General features: G+C 38.8%; 1 protein-coding gene across 15 annotated transcripts in view; it reads left to right on the top strand.

The window, feature by feature from the left end:
* GREB1L (GREB1 like retinoic acid receptor coactivator) overlaps positions 1 to 21440 on the top strand; it is a 245933-nt gene that overhangs the window by 132643 nt on the left and 91850 nt on the right. For 14 of the 15 annotated variants that reach the window (XM_061399778.1, XM_061399773.1, XM_061399774.1 and 11 more), the window contains 3 exons: positions 3281 to 3440; positions 3651 to 3848; positions 15385 to 15561. In XM_061399778.1, the coding sequence (XP_061255762.1) occupies positions 3284 to 3440; positions 3651 to 3848; positions 15385 to 15561 (532 nt within the window). In that variant the 5' untranslated portion in view covers positions 3281 to 3283. The remainder of the gene's footprint in view (positions 1 to 3280; positions 3441 to 3650; positions 3849 to 15384; positions 15562 to 21440) is intronic. The other variant, XM_061399783.1, reaches the window with a different exon arrangement.

Below are 21440 nucleotides of genomic sequence, written 5' to 3'. Positions count from 1 at the left end.
AAACATGGGAAAGCAATATAGTGCAGTCTCACAGACAATGATGGCCAGAGACATAAAATATGTGCCTTTGTACAGGAGTCACAGTCTGTTCTTGTTGTATTTCATTTAACAACTGATTCTAAAAAGCATTTCTCCATTTTCTGACCTGAAGTTAGATTTATTCACACTGACTTTCAGTGGGATGTCAGGCTTCCCTGATGTCTCAGACAGTAAAGAATCTGCCTGCAATGTGGGAGACCCATGTTGGATCCCTGGGTTGGGACAATCCCCTGGAGAAGCGAATGGCTATCCACTCCAGCATTCTTGCCTGGAGAATTCCATGGACAGAGGAGCCTGGTGGGCTACAGTCCATGGGGTTGCAAAGAGTCGGACATAACTGAAGTGACTACAACTTCTTCACTTTCAGTGGGATGTTATGCCTGGGGGCTCTTTGAGATTCAGAGGAAGGGATTCAGTAATCTAGGTGGATAAGGCCAGTGATTTCAGTGACCCTAAATATTATGTACAGCATATGATATTAAGAACGCTCATTTGCTCAGTCGTGTCTGAGTCTTTACAACTCCATGACTTCTAGCCCACCAGGCTCCTCTGTCCATGGGATTTTCCAGACAAGAATACTGGAGTGGGTTGCCATTTTCTTCTCCAAGATATTAAGAACACGTTGCACTAAAAATTCTTCTTTTGACCTTGGGTAGCACTGAACTGTCAATGAAGAACTTGACACTCAGCATCGAAGAAGTTTGGGGTCAATTTTGTCATTCTTCACCTTATAATTATCATTTTTAAAACTGCCTGGTTATGTTTTCATCTGGAATAGTCAGCCCCTTCTTTTTGCTCTCCCAAGGCTGTTCTATGGGAACTTACTGTTGTCTTCATCTGAGCATTTCACAGGGTTATGCTTCTATATTCTGTGTATCTTCTATGATGGTGAAACTGGATCACCCCTGTTTATATTGATTTAATAGTTTAACCAGCACAATATTTATTTGCCATATCTATCATATTACTCCTTAAACCATGTATAAATTGAAGGGATTAAGATTATGTAATCTTCCATGTATAGTTGAGTACTTCTTTATTCAACCAAAAAGGTCCCTTGGAGAATGTAGGTTTTCAATGATGAAAGGAAGATAACTTGTTGAGCAGGTAACAGATTAAGAAGAGGCAAGATTTTCAGGCATTTGGTGCTCTGGAGAAAGGCTAAAGGTCCATCTTTGAAGTTATTCTATTGTTTTTTGCAGTAAGAAATCCCATGAGTAACCATGCTAGTTCCTCATATTTTTCTCCCTTCAGTGAGGAATAAAGGTCAAATGGCCATTGGATTTTGACTTAGAAGCATATACGAGTGACATGGTATATTTCTCTTGCAACCTCCACTCTGTTTTGATTGTGTGTGGTTCTGTTGAAAAATAAGTTGCTGTAGAAAAATTGAATGTTTATACTTGTTCTGGTAGGGTTTTACAAGTTTGAACAAAACCTTGGTTTTTGATTACCTGTTTCATATATTTTAGTACTTCCTGTTTGAATCCTGTCTTCAAATTGTTTCAGAAAATAAAAAACATGAAATTAAAATTTCATGTTTTAATTCTAAAATATGTAAACTTAATTCTTTAAGAATATCATACTACTACTCCTTAAACCTTAAAAAAAACCTTAGTATTTCAGGAAAATTTCATTTGAGAGGCTTTGTTGATTTTCTTCAACTTACAACTTTTGATTGAGTATTATATGTATACTTTGGCACATGTACTTATCATAAGAAAAGCTTAGTAATTTATTTTTTCCAGTTTTATTGAGATATAGTTGATATGTAACATTGCATTAGTTTTAGGTATACAGTATAATTATTTGATATATATGTGTGTGCTTAATTGCTCAGTCATATCCAACTCTTTGCTACCCCATGGACTCTAGCCCCACCAAGCTCCTCTGTACATGGGATTTCCCAGGCAAGGATACTGGAGTGCATTGCACTTTCCTCCTCTAGTGAGCTTTCCAACCCAGGGATCAGACACACATATCTTGCATCTCCTGCATTGGCAGATGGATTCTTTACCACAAGCATCACCTGGGAAGCCCTACTTCAGAATACTGAGAGTTAAAATAATTTTTAGGAAGTGCCTGGTATATCCTCTAGCCCAACAGTTCTCAGGCTTTTCATCTCATTACCTCTTTACACTCTTAAATGAGTTTTGTTTATGTGTATTATATTTATTAGAAATTAAAACTAAGAAAATTTCATAATACTTAATAATTTTAAAAGTTAACAATAAACCCATTATACATGGAAAATAAATGTATTTCCCCCAAAAAAAGTTAGTAGAAAGAGTAGTCTGTCAGCTTCTGCCTTCAATCTGTTGTGGTGTCACTCATGAAATAGCCTCTAGAAAGTTCCACTGTAAATGTTTGAGAGAATGAGAATGAAAAAGGCAAATAATATCCTAATAATGGTTTGAAAAGACTTTTGACCTCATGGAACCCAGAAAGGGTCTTGGGGTCCTTGAACAATCATTAGCATAGCTAATAATTAGCACCCAATAAATTAGTTATTATTAAGATATATGGAAATTTTTGTAACTATCAATGAGAACTAAAGGTGATTGCATCAAAACTTCTTATTCTGTGCTTTCCTGAGGTCCCAAATAAGACTGTGATTCAAACTAAGCAAAAGAAACAGCATTGTTTTTCAAATAAATACTAATAATACATGAATGAGTTCTTTGAATTTTAAGACTCAAATCTTGCTTTTAGGAATTCACCAATTAAATATATTATCACAAAGCTTTCATTTATTTATTTTTTTTCTTTTTCAGAGAAGAATCCTCCTAGGGTAATAAAATCTTAGTAGAGAGAGAAGTAATTTGATATTTCCTCTGAAACCACTGATAGTGTTCCTTGGGGTTATGGCAGCCCACCACTCACCAGTTTAAGGACAAGGTGTGGCCCCCTTGTCACTGTGCTGGGTTGCATGATTGACAGGTCAATCTTGATTTACTAGTTGGAGAAACTTCGCTTAAAGCACTTATTGTGGTTTGATCCTTAGACACAAGATCCCTTAAAGGGACTTTTTGAAAGCCCCTTTGGACTCTGAAGACAAGAAGCAAAAGTGTAGAATAGATAAACTGATAAGTTATCTCAAGAAATGTATAGTTCATATAGTTTCTATTGTAAAGGATATGTGGGTATAGTTTATATCAGCTCTGTGTGTACTTTGCATACATATAACCCTCTACTAATGTCAACTTTCTCCTTTTTCTTTTCCTTTGTGGGGGTGGTATAGACCATGGGGAATTCATATGCTGGGCAACTGAAATCTGCTCGATTTGAAGAAGCTCTCCACAACTCCATTGAAGCCTCTCTGAGATGTAGTAATGTGGTACCACGACCAATTTTTTCCCAGCTGTACCTGGATCCTGACCAGCATCCTTTCTCCTCTGCAGGTAAGTTTCTCAATCCCACACATTTCTACATGCCTTTTAAAAGAAGTGGGAATTCTAGATCTGGGGATCTCTGAAATATGTGGGTTAAATGTTAGCCAATGCCTGTCTCCCTGTCCTCAGATATCTTTTCAGAACTATGGATTTTTCTTTTGGTTATCTCCCCATATGCATCTTTTTATTAAATTAGCTATGATTTATTTGCTTTCCCAGATGTAAAACCCAAGGTGGAGGATCTGGATAAAGACTTGGTACACCGATACACCCAAAATGGCAGCCTGGATTTTTCTAACAACCTCACAGTAAATGAAATGGAAGATGACGAAGATGATGAAGATATGTCAGATTCAAATAGCCCACCAATTCCCTATTCACAGAAACCTGCCCCTGAAGGCTCTTGCACTACAGACGGTGAGTTTCCTTTTTTATTTTTCAGTTCCTTTAATATTGTCTGGCTAGTTTCTAATAATTGATTGGGTGCTTAAGGCTGGAAACCACCATAGAAAGGAATGAGGAGTAATCATGCTTTCACTCACATTATTGCCTGTGACTTCATAGCACGTGTCTATTAAGAAAGCCAAGCATTATCACCCCATCTTATAGATCTAGAGACTGAGAGACACAGCCATTGAATGACTTCTCTGACATGGTGTGTGGCAAAGACAAGCCTAGGCCTAGCTCAGGACTTTTTCAATGCCTCACGAACTTCCTGCAAGAATGCTGCTCCAAAGTGATCTCTCTACTTCTTTCTGTTCCACTCTTAAAACAACAGATATCATGTGTTTTAATATTTACCTTTTCCATGTATTTTGAACATTCATCCAGTATACTGTTATCAATAGAAGATTAAAATGAACATGTTTTTATCATCCCATTTTACTTATCTTGTCAGCCTCCTCTTCTACAAAGGCTTTTAACCACACTTTTAAAAAAGAAAATCTTACTTAAACATTTTCAGTATTTCATGTTTTTGGTCACATAACAAATTATATTCTCTTCCCTCCATTAATGGTATATGGTCCTGCTTCCTGGCTATCCCAGTCTGATTTCTAATTAGTTCATAATCTGATCGTGGTAAAGAATCCACCTGCCAATGCAGGAGACGCAAGAGACGTGGGTTTGACCCCTGGGTGGGGAAGATCCCCTGGAGAAGGAAATGGCAACTGACTCCAATATTCTTGACTGGAAAATTCCCTGGACAGAGCACCTGGTGGGCTATAGTCCATGGGGCTGTAGAGTTTGGACATGGCTGAGCACAAGCTCTTGATAGTTTATAGTTGGTCCACAGCTCTTTCAGTGTGGTTCATTTAAGGCAGTTCTAAGAGTCCTCTCACTCAAAGGCAGAACAGCCCTGACATTTTCCTAATGAAATTGACAGTGGAATAGGGCAATATAGTACCTGGGTTTGTGTCAGCAGACCAGCTTCCCTTCATGGGAAATCTTCTATTTACCTAAGACTCACAGGAAGGTAAAGCTATTTTTAGAGGCAATTTAGATAAGCAGATACTTAACACCTGATGGGCTTCTGGGGTTTGCCATTCAGATGTAAATTTTGGTTGCTAATTTCTTATGTAAATTATTGGTAGGTTTCTACCCCACTGGGAAGCAGTTGATTGTCTAAAGGGGTAAAGGGCCACCAAATTTTAAGCCTCCAAATACGGCTTTGATTACTTGAGTTTGTGTTTACAGCTGTTTCAGTAAACTTTCCCCTCCCCCACTTAGATTACTCTGTAACCTTCAAGTTGGAGATAATTGGAGAATGCAAATCCTGGTTCTGTGAAGTGAAAACCTTGGCTGTTTTCTTAAGAAAAATGCAGATGAGGTTTACAAAGAAGTGCTCTGTACTAGGACTCCTTTAAAATTAAAATCATTTGCTGCAAGAGTCTTGGTTTTAAGGCAGCCTGTCAGTATTTCAGAAAATGAAACTGGGGGCAAGTGTGTCCAAGAAATTGTTATATTTGTGCCCCATTCCGTATCTTTCTTTCCTTGTGTACAGTAATCAGGCATACACCATCCTTAGGGTACTTTCCCCCAGATCATCTAGTGGCTTCTAAAAGAAAAATCCTATCTTTTTTTCAGGATTAGTCCAGATGAAATTTAAAATTACCCTAGAGGGGAGTATTAAGGTTTCTCCATTTTAATTGACATTTTAATTGAGATTATGGTTGGATGGCATCACTGACTCAATGGACATGAATTTGAGCAAACTCTGGGAGATGGCCAAGGACAGGGAAGCCTGGCATGCTGCAGTTCATGGGGTCACAAAGAGTTGAACACGACTGAGTGACTGAACAACAATATTTATTATATTAATATTCTGACATATTTCAAATAGTGAAGAATTAGAGCTATCTGCTATACCAGATATTTGGATCCTGTAAGTCTTGAAATAGAATCACATTTCGTAGATTCTTTAGCTACTTCTTTACAGAGCTTATTTTCAATCTTTTTTTTTTTAAAAAGCTATATTAAATATTGCTCTTTGCATAATATATATTTTTCTTAATTGGGGGTACCTGATGATATATTTTGTATATAATTAGCTGATCTGAGTCCCAAGAATGAAGATTTGTAGGAAACAGTCCAGACTCTTGTGAGCGTCTTCTCAAAATAACTATGAAGTAAACTCAGGAACTTTTCTTTGATTTTGCAACCTTTTCTGGCTTTGGATTGATTTCTTTCTTCCTGACTCTTTCCCTGGACTCACCCTTGCCTTCTTTTCCTCCCCTATTTCCTCTTAATTAAATTGCCTATGGTCTGTGTGGAGAAGGCGATGGCACCCCACTCCAGTACTCTTGCCTGGAAAATCCCATGGATGGAGGAGCCTGGTGGGCTGCAGTCCATGGGGTCCCTAGGAGTCAGACACGACTGAGCGACTTCACTTTCACTTTCACTTTTCACTTTCATGCATTGGAGAAGGAAATGGCAACCCACTCCAGTATTCTTGCCTGGAGAATCCCAGGGACGGGGGAGCCTGGTGGGCTGCACAGAGTCGGACACGACTGAAGTGACTTAGCAGCATAGTCTTGTGTTGGTGATTAACTGAAAGGCAGAAAGACAAAGTAGGACATTTAAAAATTGAACTTAAAAAAAATTAAGTATAGTTCATTTACAATGTTGTGTTACTTTCTGCTGTACAGCAAAGTGATTCAGTTATACATATATACACATTCTTTTTTGTATTCTCTTCCATTATGATGTATCACAGGATATTGAATATAGTTCCCTGTGCTCTACAGTAGGATGCTGTTTATCCATTCTCTACATGCTAGTTTGCACCTGCTAACCCCAACTCCCAACGTTACTCCTCCGCTCCTTGGCAACCACAGATCTGTTCCTTATTAGACTTTATTTTTTTTAAGGACAGCTTTAGATTTACAGAAAAATTGAGAAAACAGTACAGAGTTTCTGTATATCCCCACAGTTTGCCCTATTGTGAACATGTTACATTATTAGTAATTTTAGTGCTGACTAAAGTCCATAGTTTATTTGGGTTCTTTAGTTTCTACCTGATGTCCTCTTTCTGTTCCAGAACCCATCTGAAAGTGGTAGCTCAGTCATGTCTGACTCTTTGCAACCCCCTGGACCGTAGCCTGCAAGGCTCCTCTGTCCATGGGATTCTCCAGACAAAAAGACTAGAGTGGGGAGCCATTTCTTTCTCCAGGGGATCTTCCCAACCCAAGGATCAAACCCTGGTCTCCTATATTACAAGCAGGCTCTTTACCATTTGAGCCGCCAGGGAATATCCAGAACTGGTCTTCAGTTCAATTTAGTTTAGTTGCTCAGTTGTGTCCCATTCTTTTTGACCCCATGGACTGCAGCATGCCAGGCCTCCCTGTCCATCACCAACTCCTGGAGTTTACTCACACTCATATCCATCGAGTCAGTGATGCCATCCAACCATCTCATCCTCTGTCATCCCCTTCTACTCCCTCCCGCCGTCAATCTTTCCCAGCATCAAAGTGAAGTTGCTCAGTTGTGTCCGACTCTTTGCGACCCCGGACTGTAGCCTATCAGGCTCCTTTGTCCATGGGATTTTCCAGGCAAGAGTGCTGGAGTGGACTGCCATCTCCTTCTCCAGGGGATCTTCCTGACCCAGGAATCGAACCCGGGTCTCCCGCATTGCAGGCAGATGCTTTACCGTCTGAGCCACCAGGGAAGCCAGCATCAGGGTCTTTTCAAATAAGTCGGTTCTTCACATCAGGTGGCCAAAGTATTGGAGTTTCAGCTTCAGCATCAGTCCTTCCAATGAATATTCAGGACTGATTTCCTGTAGGATGGACTGGTTGGCTCTCCTTGCAGTCCACGGGACTCTCAAGAGTCTTCTCCAACACCACAGTTCAAAACCATCAATTCTTTGGTGCTCAGCTTTCTTTATGGTGAACTCTTACATCCATGGATGTGAGCTACTGGAAAAACCATAGCTTTGACTAGATGGACCTTTGTTGGCAAAGTAATGTCTCTGCTTTTTAGTATGCTGTCTAGGTTGATCAATAGAACCGGTCTGGGGTACTATTAATACATTAGATGTAGCTGTTGTGTCTCCTTAGGCTCCTCTTGGCTGTGACAGTTCCTCAGACTTCCTCTGTTTTTGATGATTGATAGTTTCAGAGATTATAGATCAGGTGTATTCTAGATCTTCTATTGGAATTTGATATTTTTCTCCTGATGAGACTGGGGTTATATATGGGTTTGGTGAGGAACGATCACAGAGATAAAGTGTCATTTTCATCTTACTGTATCAAGGACACATACTTTCAGATGATTTATGGGTGGTGACGTTGACCTCTATCACCTGGCTGAGATAGTGTTATCTCCATCCCCCGTGAGTATCCCATCCCTGCTGCACCCACCCCCCTTACTGTCGAAGAAAGTTCCTACACTCAGCCTACGCTTTTTAAGGAATGGCAAGTTATGCTCCACATCCTTGAGGGCAGAGTAACTACATAAATTATTTGGAATTCTACTGCATGGAGGTTTGTCTCTTTTCCCTCATTTATTAATTTACACAGTCATCTGTTTATATTCATTCATGAATATTTATTTTATTTGGGGGTTATAATCCAATACTATTTTATTTTCTTGTTTAGCTTTTTCCAGTTTTAGCCCTTGGTAGCAATTTCAGTTGGTTCTTGTGCCCCTTTTATAGGCTGCCATCATCATGAGTTTTTGTTTTTTTTTTTTAACACAAAAGAGGGAATTTTCTCTTTTCACTGTAACAAGCAATTGTTTATTTTTAATTTTTACTCATTATTTTAAATTTTTGGCTGTGCTGAGTCCTTGTTGCTTCATGTGGACTTTATTGTGGTGAGCAGGGGCCACTCTCTCGTTGTGGTGTGTGGGCTTCTCATTGCTGTGACTTCTCTTGTGGATCACAGACTCTAGGGGGCGAGGGCTCAGCAGTTGTGGCTCACAGGCTTAGCTGCCCCTTGACATGTGGGATCTTCCCTGACCAGGGATCGAACTGGTATCCCCTGCAATGCAAAGTAGATTCTTAACCACTGGACCGCCAAGGAAACCCACAGACACTTTTTGGAAAAAAAAAAAAAATTTAAAAGGAAGAGGTTTGCTTCCTCCTATGAGAAAAATTTTTCTCCTAGAATCCAGTCATTGTTTAATAATTATAACTTTTCACCTCTAGGTGTCCTCATATCATAAATGGGAAAACCTTTATAGGCTAAAGTGCTGAAAGCTATTAGTGCTTCTTACTTTGAGTGGACTGTGTAGTTTTCCTTATACCACAGACATCACGTTGAAATCATCTTTCTTCCAGAGCAAATTCTGCTTTCTTCAGATATTTTTCACACGAACTGTGTCTTCTCTACTCTATTCCTGTTTAGCCCCAAACTAAAATTGTACTTCTCCCCCTTAATCTCCCTTTGGCTTCAATATATTGCTTTGAGAAAGCTCATTAGAAAGGGACACCTATGTGACTTGCAAAACTGAATTTTGAGGATTCACCAGGGCTTCCCTGGTGGCTCAAACAGTAAAGAATTTGCCTGCAATGCGGGAGACCCCTGGATTGATCCCTGAGTGGGGAAGATTCCCTGGAAAGGGGAATGGCTACCCACTCCAGTATTCTTGCCTGGGGAATTCCCATGGACAGAAGAGGCTAGTGGGCTACAGGCCGTGGTGTCCCAGAGAATTGGGCACGACTGAGCTACACATTCACTTTCAGTAGGTGTGAGACAGGTGGATGCTGACAGAGCCCATGGCTGGCAGGGACTGCTCTGACAAGTGCCCCTAAGGATTCAGCCTAGAAAGCTAGGTGATGACTCAGCAAAGGTAGGCAATGGAGAAGCCATAGGAGAGTGTCCTACGTCAGACCGGGGAAGGTCTCGTGGTCAGAGTAACCTTTATTCTGTGGTCAGAGTGACGTTAACTCTCTAACCTGGAGTCAAGAGACCTGGGTCCCAACTTCTTGGGTTGCTGGGAATTTGACTTTGGACTGTTTTCTTAACCTTTATGGGTCCCAGTTTCCTCATCTACAAACTAAAGAGATAGGGATAGATTAGTGTTTCCCAATCTTTGACTCACAAATCTCTCTTATAGTAGTATATAATTTTTGGACCCCTTAGGAATTTAAAAACTAATTCTGTCACTGTATAGCATGTGATAAAGAATCAATTTTAAGTAGAAAATACTTATTTTAGATCAATATACTAATCACTCTTTGATATTATTCATGCATGAGAAAAAACTGTCTACATTTTATCCTTTAGTTGCTGTTTAGGGCTTTCCTGAAGGCTCAGCAGGTAAAGAATCCGCCTGCAGTGCACAAGACACAGGAGATGTACATTTGATTCCTGGGTTGGAAAGATCCCTCTGGAAGAGGAAATGGCATTGTGCTCCAGTATCCTTGCCTGGAAAATTCTATGGACAGAGGAGCCTGGTGGGCTATAGTCCATGGGTTTATAAATAGTTGGATATGACTGAGCATGTAGCAATTACTGTTTAACTTACTTTAAACTGGTTGTGTAAGGAAAAGTATATTTTGTTGACAAATTCAAAAATAAAATGTTAAACCTTTTTCCGACAGGTAGGGGGAGTGGCAAAGGAGGGGAGCCAAGTGTATTTATATGTTTCCCAGCATCAAAAAAAGGCAAGATCCACTTTTATTACCCAAACTTTGGAATTTTTACATTTTAGGATTAAAAGTGAAATTTGCTCAGTCATGTCCAACTCTTTGGGACCCCATAGACTGTAGCCTGCCAGGCTTATCTGTCCATGGGATTCTCCAGGCTAGAATACTGGAGTGGGTAGCCATTCCCTTCTTCAGGGGATCTTCCCAACTCAGGGATTGAACCCAGGTCTCCCGCATTGTGGGCAGATTCTTTACCATCTGAGCCACCAGGGAAGCCCAAGAATACTGGAGTGGGCTGTCTATCCCTTCTCCAGCAGATCTTCCTGACCCAGGAATCAAACCAGGGTCTCCTGCATTGCAGGCGGATTCTTTACCAGTTAAGCTACCAGGATGTACTAATTTATTTTTATAATTTTTGCTCAATGTGAGGAAAGAGTTTCAGACTGCTCTTTGCAGAATTTGTCTGCAAATAATATGCTGCTGAAAGAAGTAGGCTTTTCTTTCTTACACAAAAAGCCAAATTGGATTGTTGTCGTTGTTTAGTTACCAAGTCTTGTCTGACTCTTTGCAACCCCAGGGACTGTAGCCTGCCGGGCTCCTCTGTCCATGGGATTTCCCAGGCAAGAATACTGAAGTGGGTTGCCATTTCCTTCTCCAGGGGATCTTCTCGACCAAGGGGTTGAACCCTCATCTCCTGCATTAGTAGAGGGATTCTTTACCACTGAGCTACTGGGGAAGCCCCGAATTGGATTATAATCACTAAAATTTTACCTTAACACTGCCTTTTTTTTTTTTTTTTGGTGCCCTAGGAGCATATCGGTGCATTTTATATAATTTGATAAGTGAGGATGAGGTTGACTCTAACTTTCATATCTAGCAAAGAGTACCTTAGGCACATTTGTAAAATGACTGTGTCCATCAAATACAATCTATGTTCCCTAAAGCTTCCCATTATTAACCACTAGCCTATTATGGGTATGTATTAAGCAACATATCAATACATGTGACTGATAATAAAAATCAATCTTAAACTGTGTGATAACCAAAACCACACATTGATATGGGCTTCAATCCAGTGAGTGCTGAGTTCGCTCATCTGATTTCCACTATCCCTACATGTATAACATAGAATGTCCTTAGAACATTTTGCTTTAAAGGTAGAATATTAGAATAATTATTAGGTTTTAGAAATTGGTAATGTTATATATTTTAGTTTCATGTATAGTTCTCCAGTATCATGGAGAACCTTTATGAATCCCCAGGACTTTTATAACTCCCCTTTGGAAAATCCTGTATCAGATGACCTTGAGAGTCCAGATAGCTCTGATGTTCTAAAAGTCTTGTTGTTCAGTCACTAAGTCATGTCCGACTCTGACTGCAGCACTCTAGGCTTCCCTGTCCTCCACTATCTCCTGGAATTTGCTCAAATTCATGTTCATTGAGTTGGTGATACTATCTAATCATCTCATCCTCTGACACCACCTTCTCCTTTTGCCTTCAATCTTTTCCAGCATCAGGGTCTTTTCCAATGAGTTGGCTCTTTGCATCAGGTGGACAAAGTATTGGAGCTTTAGCTTCAGCATCAGTTTTTCCAATGAATATTCAGGATTGATTTCCTTTAGGATTGACTGGTTTGATCTCCTTGCTATCCAAGTGACTCTCAGAAGTCTTCTCCAGCACCACAATTTGAAAGTATCGATTCTTTGGTACTCAGCCTTCTTTATAGTCCAATTCTCACATCCGTATGTGACTATTGGAAAACCATAGCTTTGAGTATATGGACCTTTGTCAGCAAAGTGATGTCCTTGCTTTTTAATAATTTGCAAATTGGTACAGATTGGTACTGACTTGTGTATTTTTTATAATACGGAGTGACTGTAAGTTCATAAAGTTTGTAGTACTACTTCTTAGTGACAGAGAAATCTCCTCAAGCAATCTGTTTCCATCAATCAGTAATCGTAAACCTCTCATCACTGAATTATCTACATCCTTTGGGAAGGTGTTTATGTTTTGCCCTTTGGAGAAAGTTGTAATAATGGTGCTACCTACTAGGGATAGATTTGCTGTCTATACATTAATGAATAATTCCTTTGATTAAGAAATTTACTGCTCCTTTTAGGAGTTTTTTTTGGCTGCACAGCATGTGGGATCCTAGTTCCCCCACCAGGGACTGAACCAGTGCCTTAGCAACAGAAGCACAGTGTTCTAATTTAACCTGACCTCCAGGAAGTCTCTATTTTTAGCCTTCTTGGGTTAGGATTTTAGAATTTGGTAGAGACATTTGTGTTAACCCCTCATGGTTTGGGCTCTGGAGTATAACTATTCTTAGTGCTTTTTTTTCCCCCCCAAGTTGACTAATACATTTTATGCCTGTTTTTATATAGCAAACTTTCCATGTCTTACATCACTGGACATTATGGGACTCATTATGTAAGCTTGGACAAACACTCTCACCTCTCTGAGCCTCAATTTCTCCATGTATGAAAGGGATATAGTCATACCTAGCTAGAATTGTTGAGAGGGTTAAATAAGAAAGTCTCTGAACTGCTTAACACTCCACCTGGCTTATGTTAAGTGCTCCATAAATTGTAACTGCCTTTCATATCATATCATCAACTCCCAACTTTCAAACCTGAGAGTTTTGTCCCTTAATGGAGGTGGAGACAGCAGATTCTTTAAAGGGCTCTATGCATCTATAGGAAAAAAAAAAAGTTTGTAAACTGAATAAATAATATAACCCCATATATAAAAGATTATTCAAATAAATACAAATGATATTGTGAATAATAAAATACAAATTCATTCAAATTGTTAAAGAAGTCACAATAACATTAGATATTATTTTTCTCAAACTGTGAACACTGGAAGTTACCTTTGAGTTTTTAGTTTTAATAGAGAATCTACAAGCTTGAAATAGTTGAACCCCATTGTCTTTATCATTCTAGCCTCTGGTTTCCTGGCTTTTTTCTAATTTTATCATGTCTGCTTTTGAGGTTTAATGATCCAAACCATATAGTAGATTCCTATGCACCATAGCTTCATACCATATTTGGTTGTTGTTTTCATTTATTTCTCATATACTCACTGATGGCATTCAGTTTTTGTTGGTATTTGGCTAGCATCATAATATAATATACGTTGATTCTGGGAGAGCCTGCATGGTTCTGGCCCACTGTGTTTTGGGCGATGATGGCGCTCTCCCCAGGGTTGTGTGTGGGAATTAGCCATCCATCCTCCATTGTCCAGTTTTCTGTCAGGTGCCCAACTATGGCCAGAAAGGTGGGATGTTCCAGTGGCCCAGCTTGGACCAGGCGCCAGCTCCAGCTCAGTCTGGAATATCACAGCTGTCCAGGGGAATCCCATAACTAGAGCGTTGGGAGGATCATTTCCCAGAAGACGTGGAGATTGGTGCTTTGTAGCAGAGCATAGCTGTCCTCTGTTATATTGTTTTGTAATTGCCAGTTCCTTATACATCCTTGCAGTTGACTACAAGTGAGTTCTTAGAGGATGACACATTCTGTTCAGCTCTATCCCCAAGCCAAAGACAGCACTTGTTGAAAATCCTTTTATTTTAACTTTATTTCTTTATTTTTGTCTGTGTTGGGTCTTTGTTGCTGTGTGCAGGCTTTCTCTAGGTGCAGCAAGAGAGGGCTGCTCTTCCTTATATTGGGCAGGCTTCTTATTGCAATGGTGTCTCTTGTTGTGGAGAGCAGACTCTAGATGCGTGGGCTTCAGTACTTGTAGCTCATGGGCTCAGTAGTTGTGGTGCGTGGGCTTAGTTGTTCTGTGGCATGTGGACTCTTGCCAGACCAGGGATTGAAACCACATCCCCTGCACTGGCAGGCAGATTCCTAACCGCTGGACCACCAGGGAAATCCGCAAATCATTTTTAGTAAATGATGAACTAATGAATTAAGGTAATAATTTATGGTTACAAAGCAGTTATGTAAGGTTTTTTCATTTCTTATTATGTCTCATCTAGTGAAAATAACCTAAACAGTTCTGAGTTCTGGTTCTGATCCATTCATTTATGATTCACTAAACTCTGAGCTTCAGTCTCTTCCTCTGTGAAATAGAAGACATTTGTTCTGTGATCAATCTGACTTAGAGAAGTGAATTTGCATTGAAACTAAGAATACTGTATTATGTGCACATAAAATTACATGTTTGTCAGTTTCCTGTATATTTATCATTTCCTTATTTGTGGATCAGAAAATATAAAGTCATCAGTGTTGGCTAAAACAGTTGGAAATATCTCATTTTAGTAAGTTTTTGGGCTTCCCTGGTGGCTCAGTGGATAAAGAATCTGCCTGCAATGCAGGAGACACGGGTTCGATCCCGGGATCGGAAAGATCCCCTGGAGGAGGGAATGGCAACCCACTCCAGTAATCTTTCCTGGGAAATCCCATGAACGGAGGAACCTGGCAGGCTACAGACCATGGGGTTGAAAAGATTTGGACACTGAAGCAACTGAGCATGAGCATCTTTTTATCTCTGCTCAGAAGAACACATGTGGTAGATGTGTGTTTGAGACTTCCCTGGTGGCTCAGATGGTAAAGCGTCTTCCTACAATGTGGGAGACTGGGGTTCAATCCTGGAGAAGGAAATGGCAACCCACTCCAGTATCCTTGCCTGGAAAATTCCATGGATGGAGGAGCCTGGTAGGCTAGTCCATAGGGTCGAAAAGAGTCGGACACAACTGAGTGACTTCATTTTCTTTCACTTTGCATATGAACTTTAAATTTAGTCCTTCATAGTGATTCTGACAGGCAAATCTACTCTCTAGATGGGTGATGTGGAGTTATAACCTCTCTAAACATTCCACTGTGTCCTTTTTTCTTTTTTTTTTTTATTGGTTTCTAGGTTTTTGTCAAGCAGGAAAAGATTTGCGTTTGGTATCTCTGTGTATGGAACAGATTGACATCCCAGCAGGATTTCTCCTGGTGGGGGCCAAGTCTCCCAACCTTCCTGAACACATCCTAGTGTGTGCTGTAGACAAGCGATTCCTACCAGATGATCATGGGAAAAATGCACTTTTAGGTGAGTACTTCATACCTGCACAGTTCCTTCTGAGATAAAGGAATTAAAATAAGAGTTTATTTTAAATTATCACAGAATTTTTAAAAATCACAGAATTAGCTGCGGATTATATAGTTTAGTTTAAGTAAGAAACATTTTTTCATTTAGTTGTTGTTGAGTCGCTCAGTCATGTCCAACTCTTTGCAACCTCATGGACTACGGTGTGCCAACCTTCCCTGTCCTTGACCATCTCCTGGAGTTGGCTTAAACTAATGTCCATTAAATCAGTGATGCCATCCAACCATCTCATCCTCTTCTCCTCCTACCTTCAATCTTTCCCAGCATCAGGGTCTTTTCTAATGAGTTGGCTCTTCGCATCAGATGGCCAAAGTATTGGAGCTTCAGCTTGAGCATCAGTCCTTCCAGTGAATATTCAGGGTAGATTTCCATTCGGATCGACTGGTTTGATCTCCTTGCAGTCCAAGGGACTCTCAAGAGTGTCTTCTAGCACCACAGTTCAAAAGCATCAATTCTTCAGCGATCAGCCTTCTTTATGGTCTAAATTTCACATCTGTACATGACTACTGGAAAAACCACAGCTTTGACTGTATGGACCTTTGTTGGCAAAGTAATGTCTCTACTTTTTAATATGCTGTCATTTAGTAACTTCTCACAAGTTAACTTTCACTTTTTTATTAACTCTCAAAATATTCATCTTAACGAAGAGATTTTAAAAACCAGGCATTAAAGAATGCCATGCAATTTATCAAAAATAATTATTTTGTGAAATAAAATAGGATTCACTCTCTATAGAGTCATTGACCTGGACCTGATATAAAATCAACTCTCAATTATTCAACTGTGGATTATCTACTTTGTAAGTTATTGATACCTATTCTGTACCATCCATTATTTCTAATTATACTTTATTGATGTGGTTCTCATTTTATATTTAGCGTTAGTTCAACCAAGATATATAGGAATATATCTATGATGTAAGATGTGTAACTTTTATCTCAGAATTTTTTTACTTTCTAGTGTTACTTTAAATCTGATCCTTTTTTCACAACATAGCTTCTCTACATCATGGAAAATAACAAAAGTGGATTTACTTTTTAATTGTTATTTTTAAAGTTGAAGTATAGTTCATTTTCAATATTAGTTTCAAATGAACGGCATGAAGTATCACTGATTCAAGTGATTCAGTATTTTTACAGATTGTACTCCATTAAAAATTATTACAGGATAATGGGTATAATTCCCTGTGCTGAAATATATATCCGTGTTGCTTACCTATTTTATATTAGCAGTTTGAGTCTGTTAATCCCTTACACCTATCGTGCCCCTCCTTCCCTTTATCCACGGATAAGCGCTAGTTTTCTGTACCTGTGAGTCTTTTTGTTTTGCTGTATCATTCATTTGTATTATTTTTGGATTCACAGATAAGTGACATCATACAGTTTTTTTTTTCTTTCTATCTGTCCTATTTCACTAAGCATAATACCCTCTAAGGTCATCGATGTTGTTATAGATGGCAGAATTTCATTCTTTTTTATCACCGAGTAATATTCGATTGTGTGTGCATGTGTCTGTGTGTATACATGTGTGAATGTATACATATGTATTAAGGCCACTACATACAAACCTTCAAGTTTCAGGCTTTCAAAGATGTAAATGTATATTTGCATGTATAGTCATGTAAGGTGTGAGTGAAATTGCAGCTCGCCCTCCGTCTCCTATTGCTGACAGTCCTTCAGCTCTACCATCTCCCACATCTTCTCCCTCCTCTAGTCAGTAACTCTTCTTGCCTGTTCACTGGATGCCAGCCCCTGGATGCCAGCAATACATACAATATTTTATATAATACAGTGCAATAGTACAGTATCAGTACAGTACTATTGCACTTTTTCAAGATGCTGTACTGTAGGATTAAAAATGTTTTATTTATTTTTTGTGTTTGTCTTTCATGTATTATTTGTGTGAAAAGCATTATAAACCTATTACAGTATAGTACCATATAGCCAACTGTGTTAGTTGGGTACCTAGGCTAACTGTTGGGCTTTTGAATAAGTTGGACTTATGAATACACTCTTGGAATGGAACTCGTTTGTATGTTATATATATATCATATATATATAGCCACAGGATATATATATGATGTATTATATATATATATATATATATATATACATACCACATATTCTTTATCCATCTGTCTGTTGATGGATACTTACGTTGCTTCCATATCTCGGCTATTGTAAACAACGTTGCTATGAACTTCGAGGTGTGTGTATCTTTCAATTTAGTGTTTTCATTCTGTGCTTTATACCCAGCACTGAAGTTACTGGATTATATAGCAGTTCTAGTTTAAGTTTTTTAAGGAACCTCTATTACTCTTTTCCATGATGACTGCTCCAGTTTACTTTTCCACCAAAAGGGTACAAGGGTTTCCTTCTCTTCACATGCTTTCCAGCATTTGTTATTTGTAGACTTTCTGATGATAGCCATTCTAACAGGTTTGAAATGATATCATTGTTGTCTTGATTTGCATTTCTCCAATAACCATCAGTGTTGAGCATCTCTTCATGTGCCTATTAGCCATCTGTATGTGTTCTTTGCAAAAACGTTTATTCATGTTTTCTGCCCACTGTTTGATTGAGTGGTTTGTTTTTCGATACTGAGTTGTATGAGCTGTTTGTGTATTTTGGATACTAACCCATTTGTGGTGATATCATTTGCAAATATTTTCTCCCATTCCATAGGTTGTCTTTTCATTTTGTGTATGGTTTCCTTTGCTGTGCGAAGTCTAGGAGTACATAGATCAATATCTTGAGTCAGAAAGTGATCCTGCACATACTTTGTAAAGTTTCCTTAAACTACAGTTCAAATCCTACTCTTGATTCATAGAAAAAGAAGTGATAATTTTCATTTTCATGGGCTTTAATTTTTTTTAATATCCATTTTTTTATTTTAGTGAAATTGAGCAGATGGTTTAATATAGACACCTAATGGTAAAGTTGTTCAGTTCAGTCGCTCAGTCATGTCCGACTCTTTTCGACCCCATGAACCGCAGCACGCCAGGCCTCCCTGCCATCACCAACTCCTGGAGTTCACCCAAACTCATGTCCATTGTGTCGGTGATGCCATCCAACCATCTCATCCTCTGTCGTCCCCTTCTCCTCCTGCCCTCAATCCCTCCCAGCATCAGGGTCTCTTCAAATGAGTCAGCTCTTCGCATCAGGTGGCCAAAGTATTGGAGTTTCAGCTTCAACATCAGTCCTTCCAATGAACACCCAGGACTGATCTTTAGGATGGACTGGTTGGATCTCCTGTAAAGTTTGTACATTGGACTAAATTAGCAAAGAAGATCCAAGTACTCTTTTGTTTATTTATTCATTCAACAGTGTTTTTTCCAAAAAATCACATTAGGCTGTGATATGTGAGCACAAGAATGACAATACATGGTCTTTTCCATCACAGAGCTAAGAACCTAGTTGGTTCTGGAAGAACAACTTTTTGTTGTTGGAAACCTTTTGAGCACTTTAAATGCATCAAAGTTTTATCAAGTGGGACAGTGCATATGTGGTTCTGATTACAAGTGTAGAAAAATATCTTATAATGCCTTTTTGTTCAATGCCTTTTCTTCATGACTAGAGGGATTCTTTCAGAATGTCATGGAAAGGACACAGAAAAGACCATCAGAATAATAGATTTTATAATCCTTTATAATCAGGAATATGAAACCAAAGGCTTTGGAATTAGAACTGGGTTTAAATCCCAGATTTGCTACTTAGCACTTTAAAAACTTGAGCAAGCTACTTATTTTCTTGAAGTCTCAGATTCCCCATTTATTGATATATAAAGAAACCAATAATGCCTACCCTGCAGAGTTATAATGATCAAAGGGGTGATGTTTATAAGGTACCCAATAGCACAGTGCCTGGCACATACTTGCTCTTTAAATGGTAATTATTCTGCCATTCTATCATATTTGTTAAATACCCTTATAGACATGCTACTTTGCTTAATAATTTTTTATTAACCACTACTCCAGTGAAAGTATAGTGCCACAAATGGTAAAAGTTTTCTCTTAAACGGGCACAATGAGATTTTTATATGTTCATTATTCTATTGTGGAAAAGTTAATATTCATCTAACACTTCTTACTTAAGATGAATGATTTTAGTATGCATTACAATATAGTGGGGGGAATTCCCTGGAAGTCCAGTGGTTAGGTCTCTACACACTCAATGCCGAGGGCCCACGTTCAATCCCTGGTCAGGGAATTAGTACCCAGAAGCCATGTGGCACAGCAAAAAAAAAAAAAATTATAAAAATAAATAAAATTTTTAAAAGATTTAGTGGGAAATTTTTTAAAAACTTAAACTATTCTAGAATCCTTGTGGACTCCAATATCAATTTGTCTAAATTTTTATATAGATTATGCAGATTCCAAAGACTATGGGGAAATTGATTTTAAAATAAATTGATCCACTTGGCAGTGCATATGCCCCACATCTGCCATGGAATTGAAAGATCTGATTGCTAGGAAAACTAGAAAGGTAATTTGGCTGTAAGAGAAATTATTTTTTTGTGATAGTGACAGCATGAACTTTGAACAGATAAAATCTGTCTTGAATCAAAGTTAATACAGAAACCATACAGAGTTTTAAAAATGGACTATAGCATTCTTACTCTTTTATATTGCCAATTCTCATCATTAGTAGGAAGTTTCTCTTCTTTGAAGATTATCCAGATCCATTGCTTTTCTTCCTCCTTACCCTCTTTTGCTTTTCACCTCAGGAAACAGGTAGAGGAAAAGAGGTAAACTCTAACCCCAATAATTTTTTAATTCTAATTCTCGCATTAATCATTTATGAACTGCTTGGCTTGGACCTTTGAGATAAGCCTATTTTTGACACTGTTTTTATTTCAGCTGAAGATTCTTTTATTTATTGTGTTTTGAGTGTGTTGCATCTGCCTCATACGTCAGCCAATTTTCCATCAAGGCATAATGATCACATCAGAAAGTAAGGTCCACGGAGGCCGTGGTTTTGTTTTCCTTGTTCAGTGCTAAAACCTGGTACCCAAAATAGTGCCAGCACATAGCAGAGCACAGATATTTGTTGGATGGATGCATGGACAGATAGATAAATGCATGGATTAGTGGATGGATACATGGATACGTGGATGGGTGAATGGTTAGATGGATGGTTGACTTTAGGAATTTGGTGAATAAGGCAACCATTGACATCTTTATTCTTTTGGCCTACAACTGCAAAGTATTAGACAAATAGCTAAATGCTCTTGAATGCAATCCATCTCTGAATAAGTTTTACATAATTTATGAAATTATGTTAATATTTATATCTCTATAAGTGATGGTAATAAACTAATTATGTAGAATTACTAATATTATGTAACTGATGGGAGGTTGTGACTATCTTTCATTCACCACTGGTTTTCCAGTGTTTAGCACAATGCCTGGCATACAGGTAGGTGCTCAAATAATCATTGAATAAATAATAATAAGTTGGACTGCCCATTTCTAAGTGTTCTGAATTGATTGTCAGCATTCTGAGATTGGGGCATTATAAGATAGTCTGTCTTGAATCCCGTGGTCCTTCTCTTCTCTTCTTGTATCAGTCAGTTAAGTCGATCGGTCATGTCTGACTCTTTGTGACCCCATGGATTGCAGCACGTCACGCCTCCTTGTCCATCACCAACTCCCGGAGTTTACTCAAACTTCTGTCCATTAAGTCAGTGATGCCATCCAACTATCTCATCCTCTGTCATCCCCTTTCCCACCTTCAACCTTTTCCAGCATCAGGGTCTTTTCAAATGACTCAGTTCTTCACATCATGTGGCCAAAGTATTGGAGTTTCAGCTTCAACATCAGT

Source organism: Bos javanicus, chromosome 24, assembly GCF_032452875.1.
Source record: "Bos javanicus breed banteng chromosome 24, ARS-OSU_banteng_1.0, whole genome shotgun sequence".
Classification (NCBI taxonomy): domain Eukaryota; kingdom Metazoa; phylum Chordata; class Mammalia; order Artiodactyla; family Bovidae; genus Bos; species Bos javanicus.
This window is presented reverse-complemented; position numbering and strand designations above follow the sequence as displayed.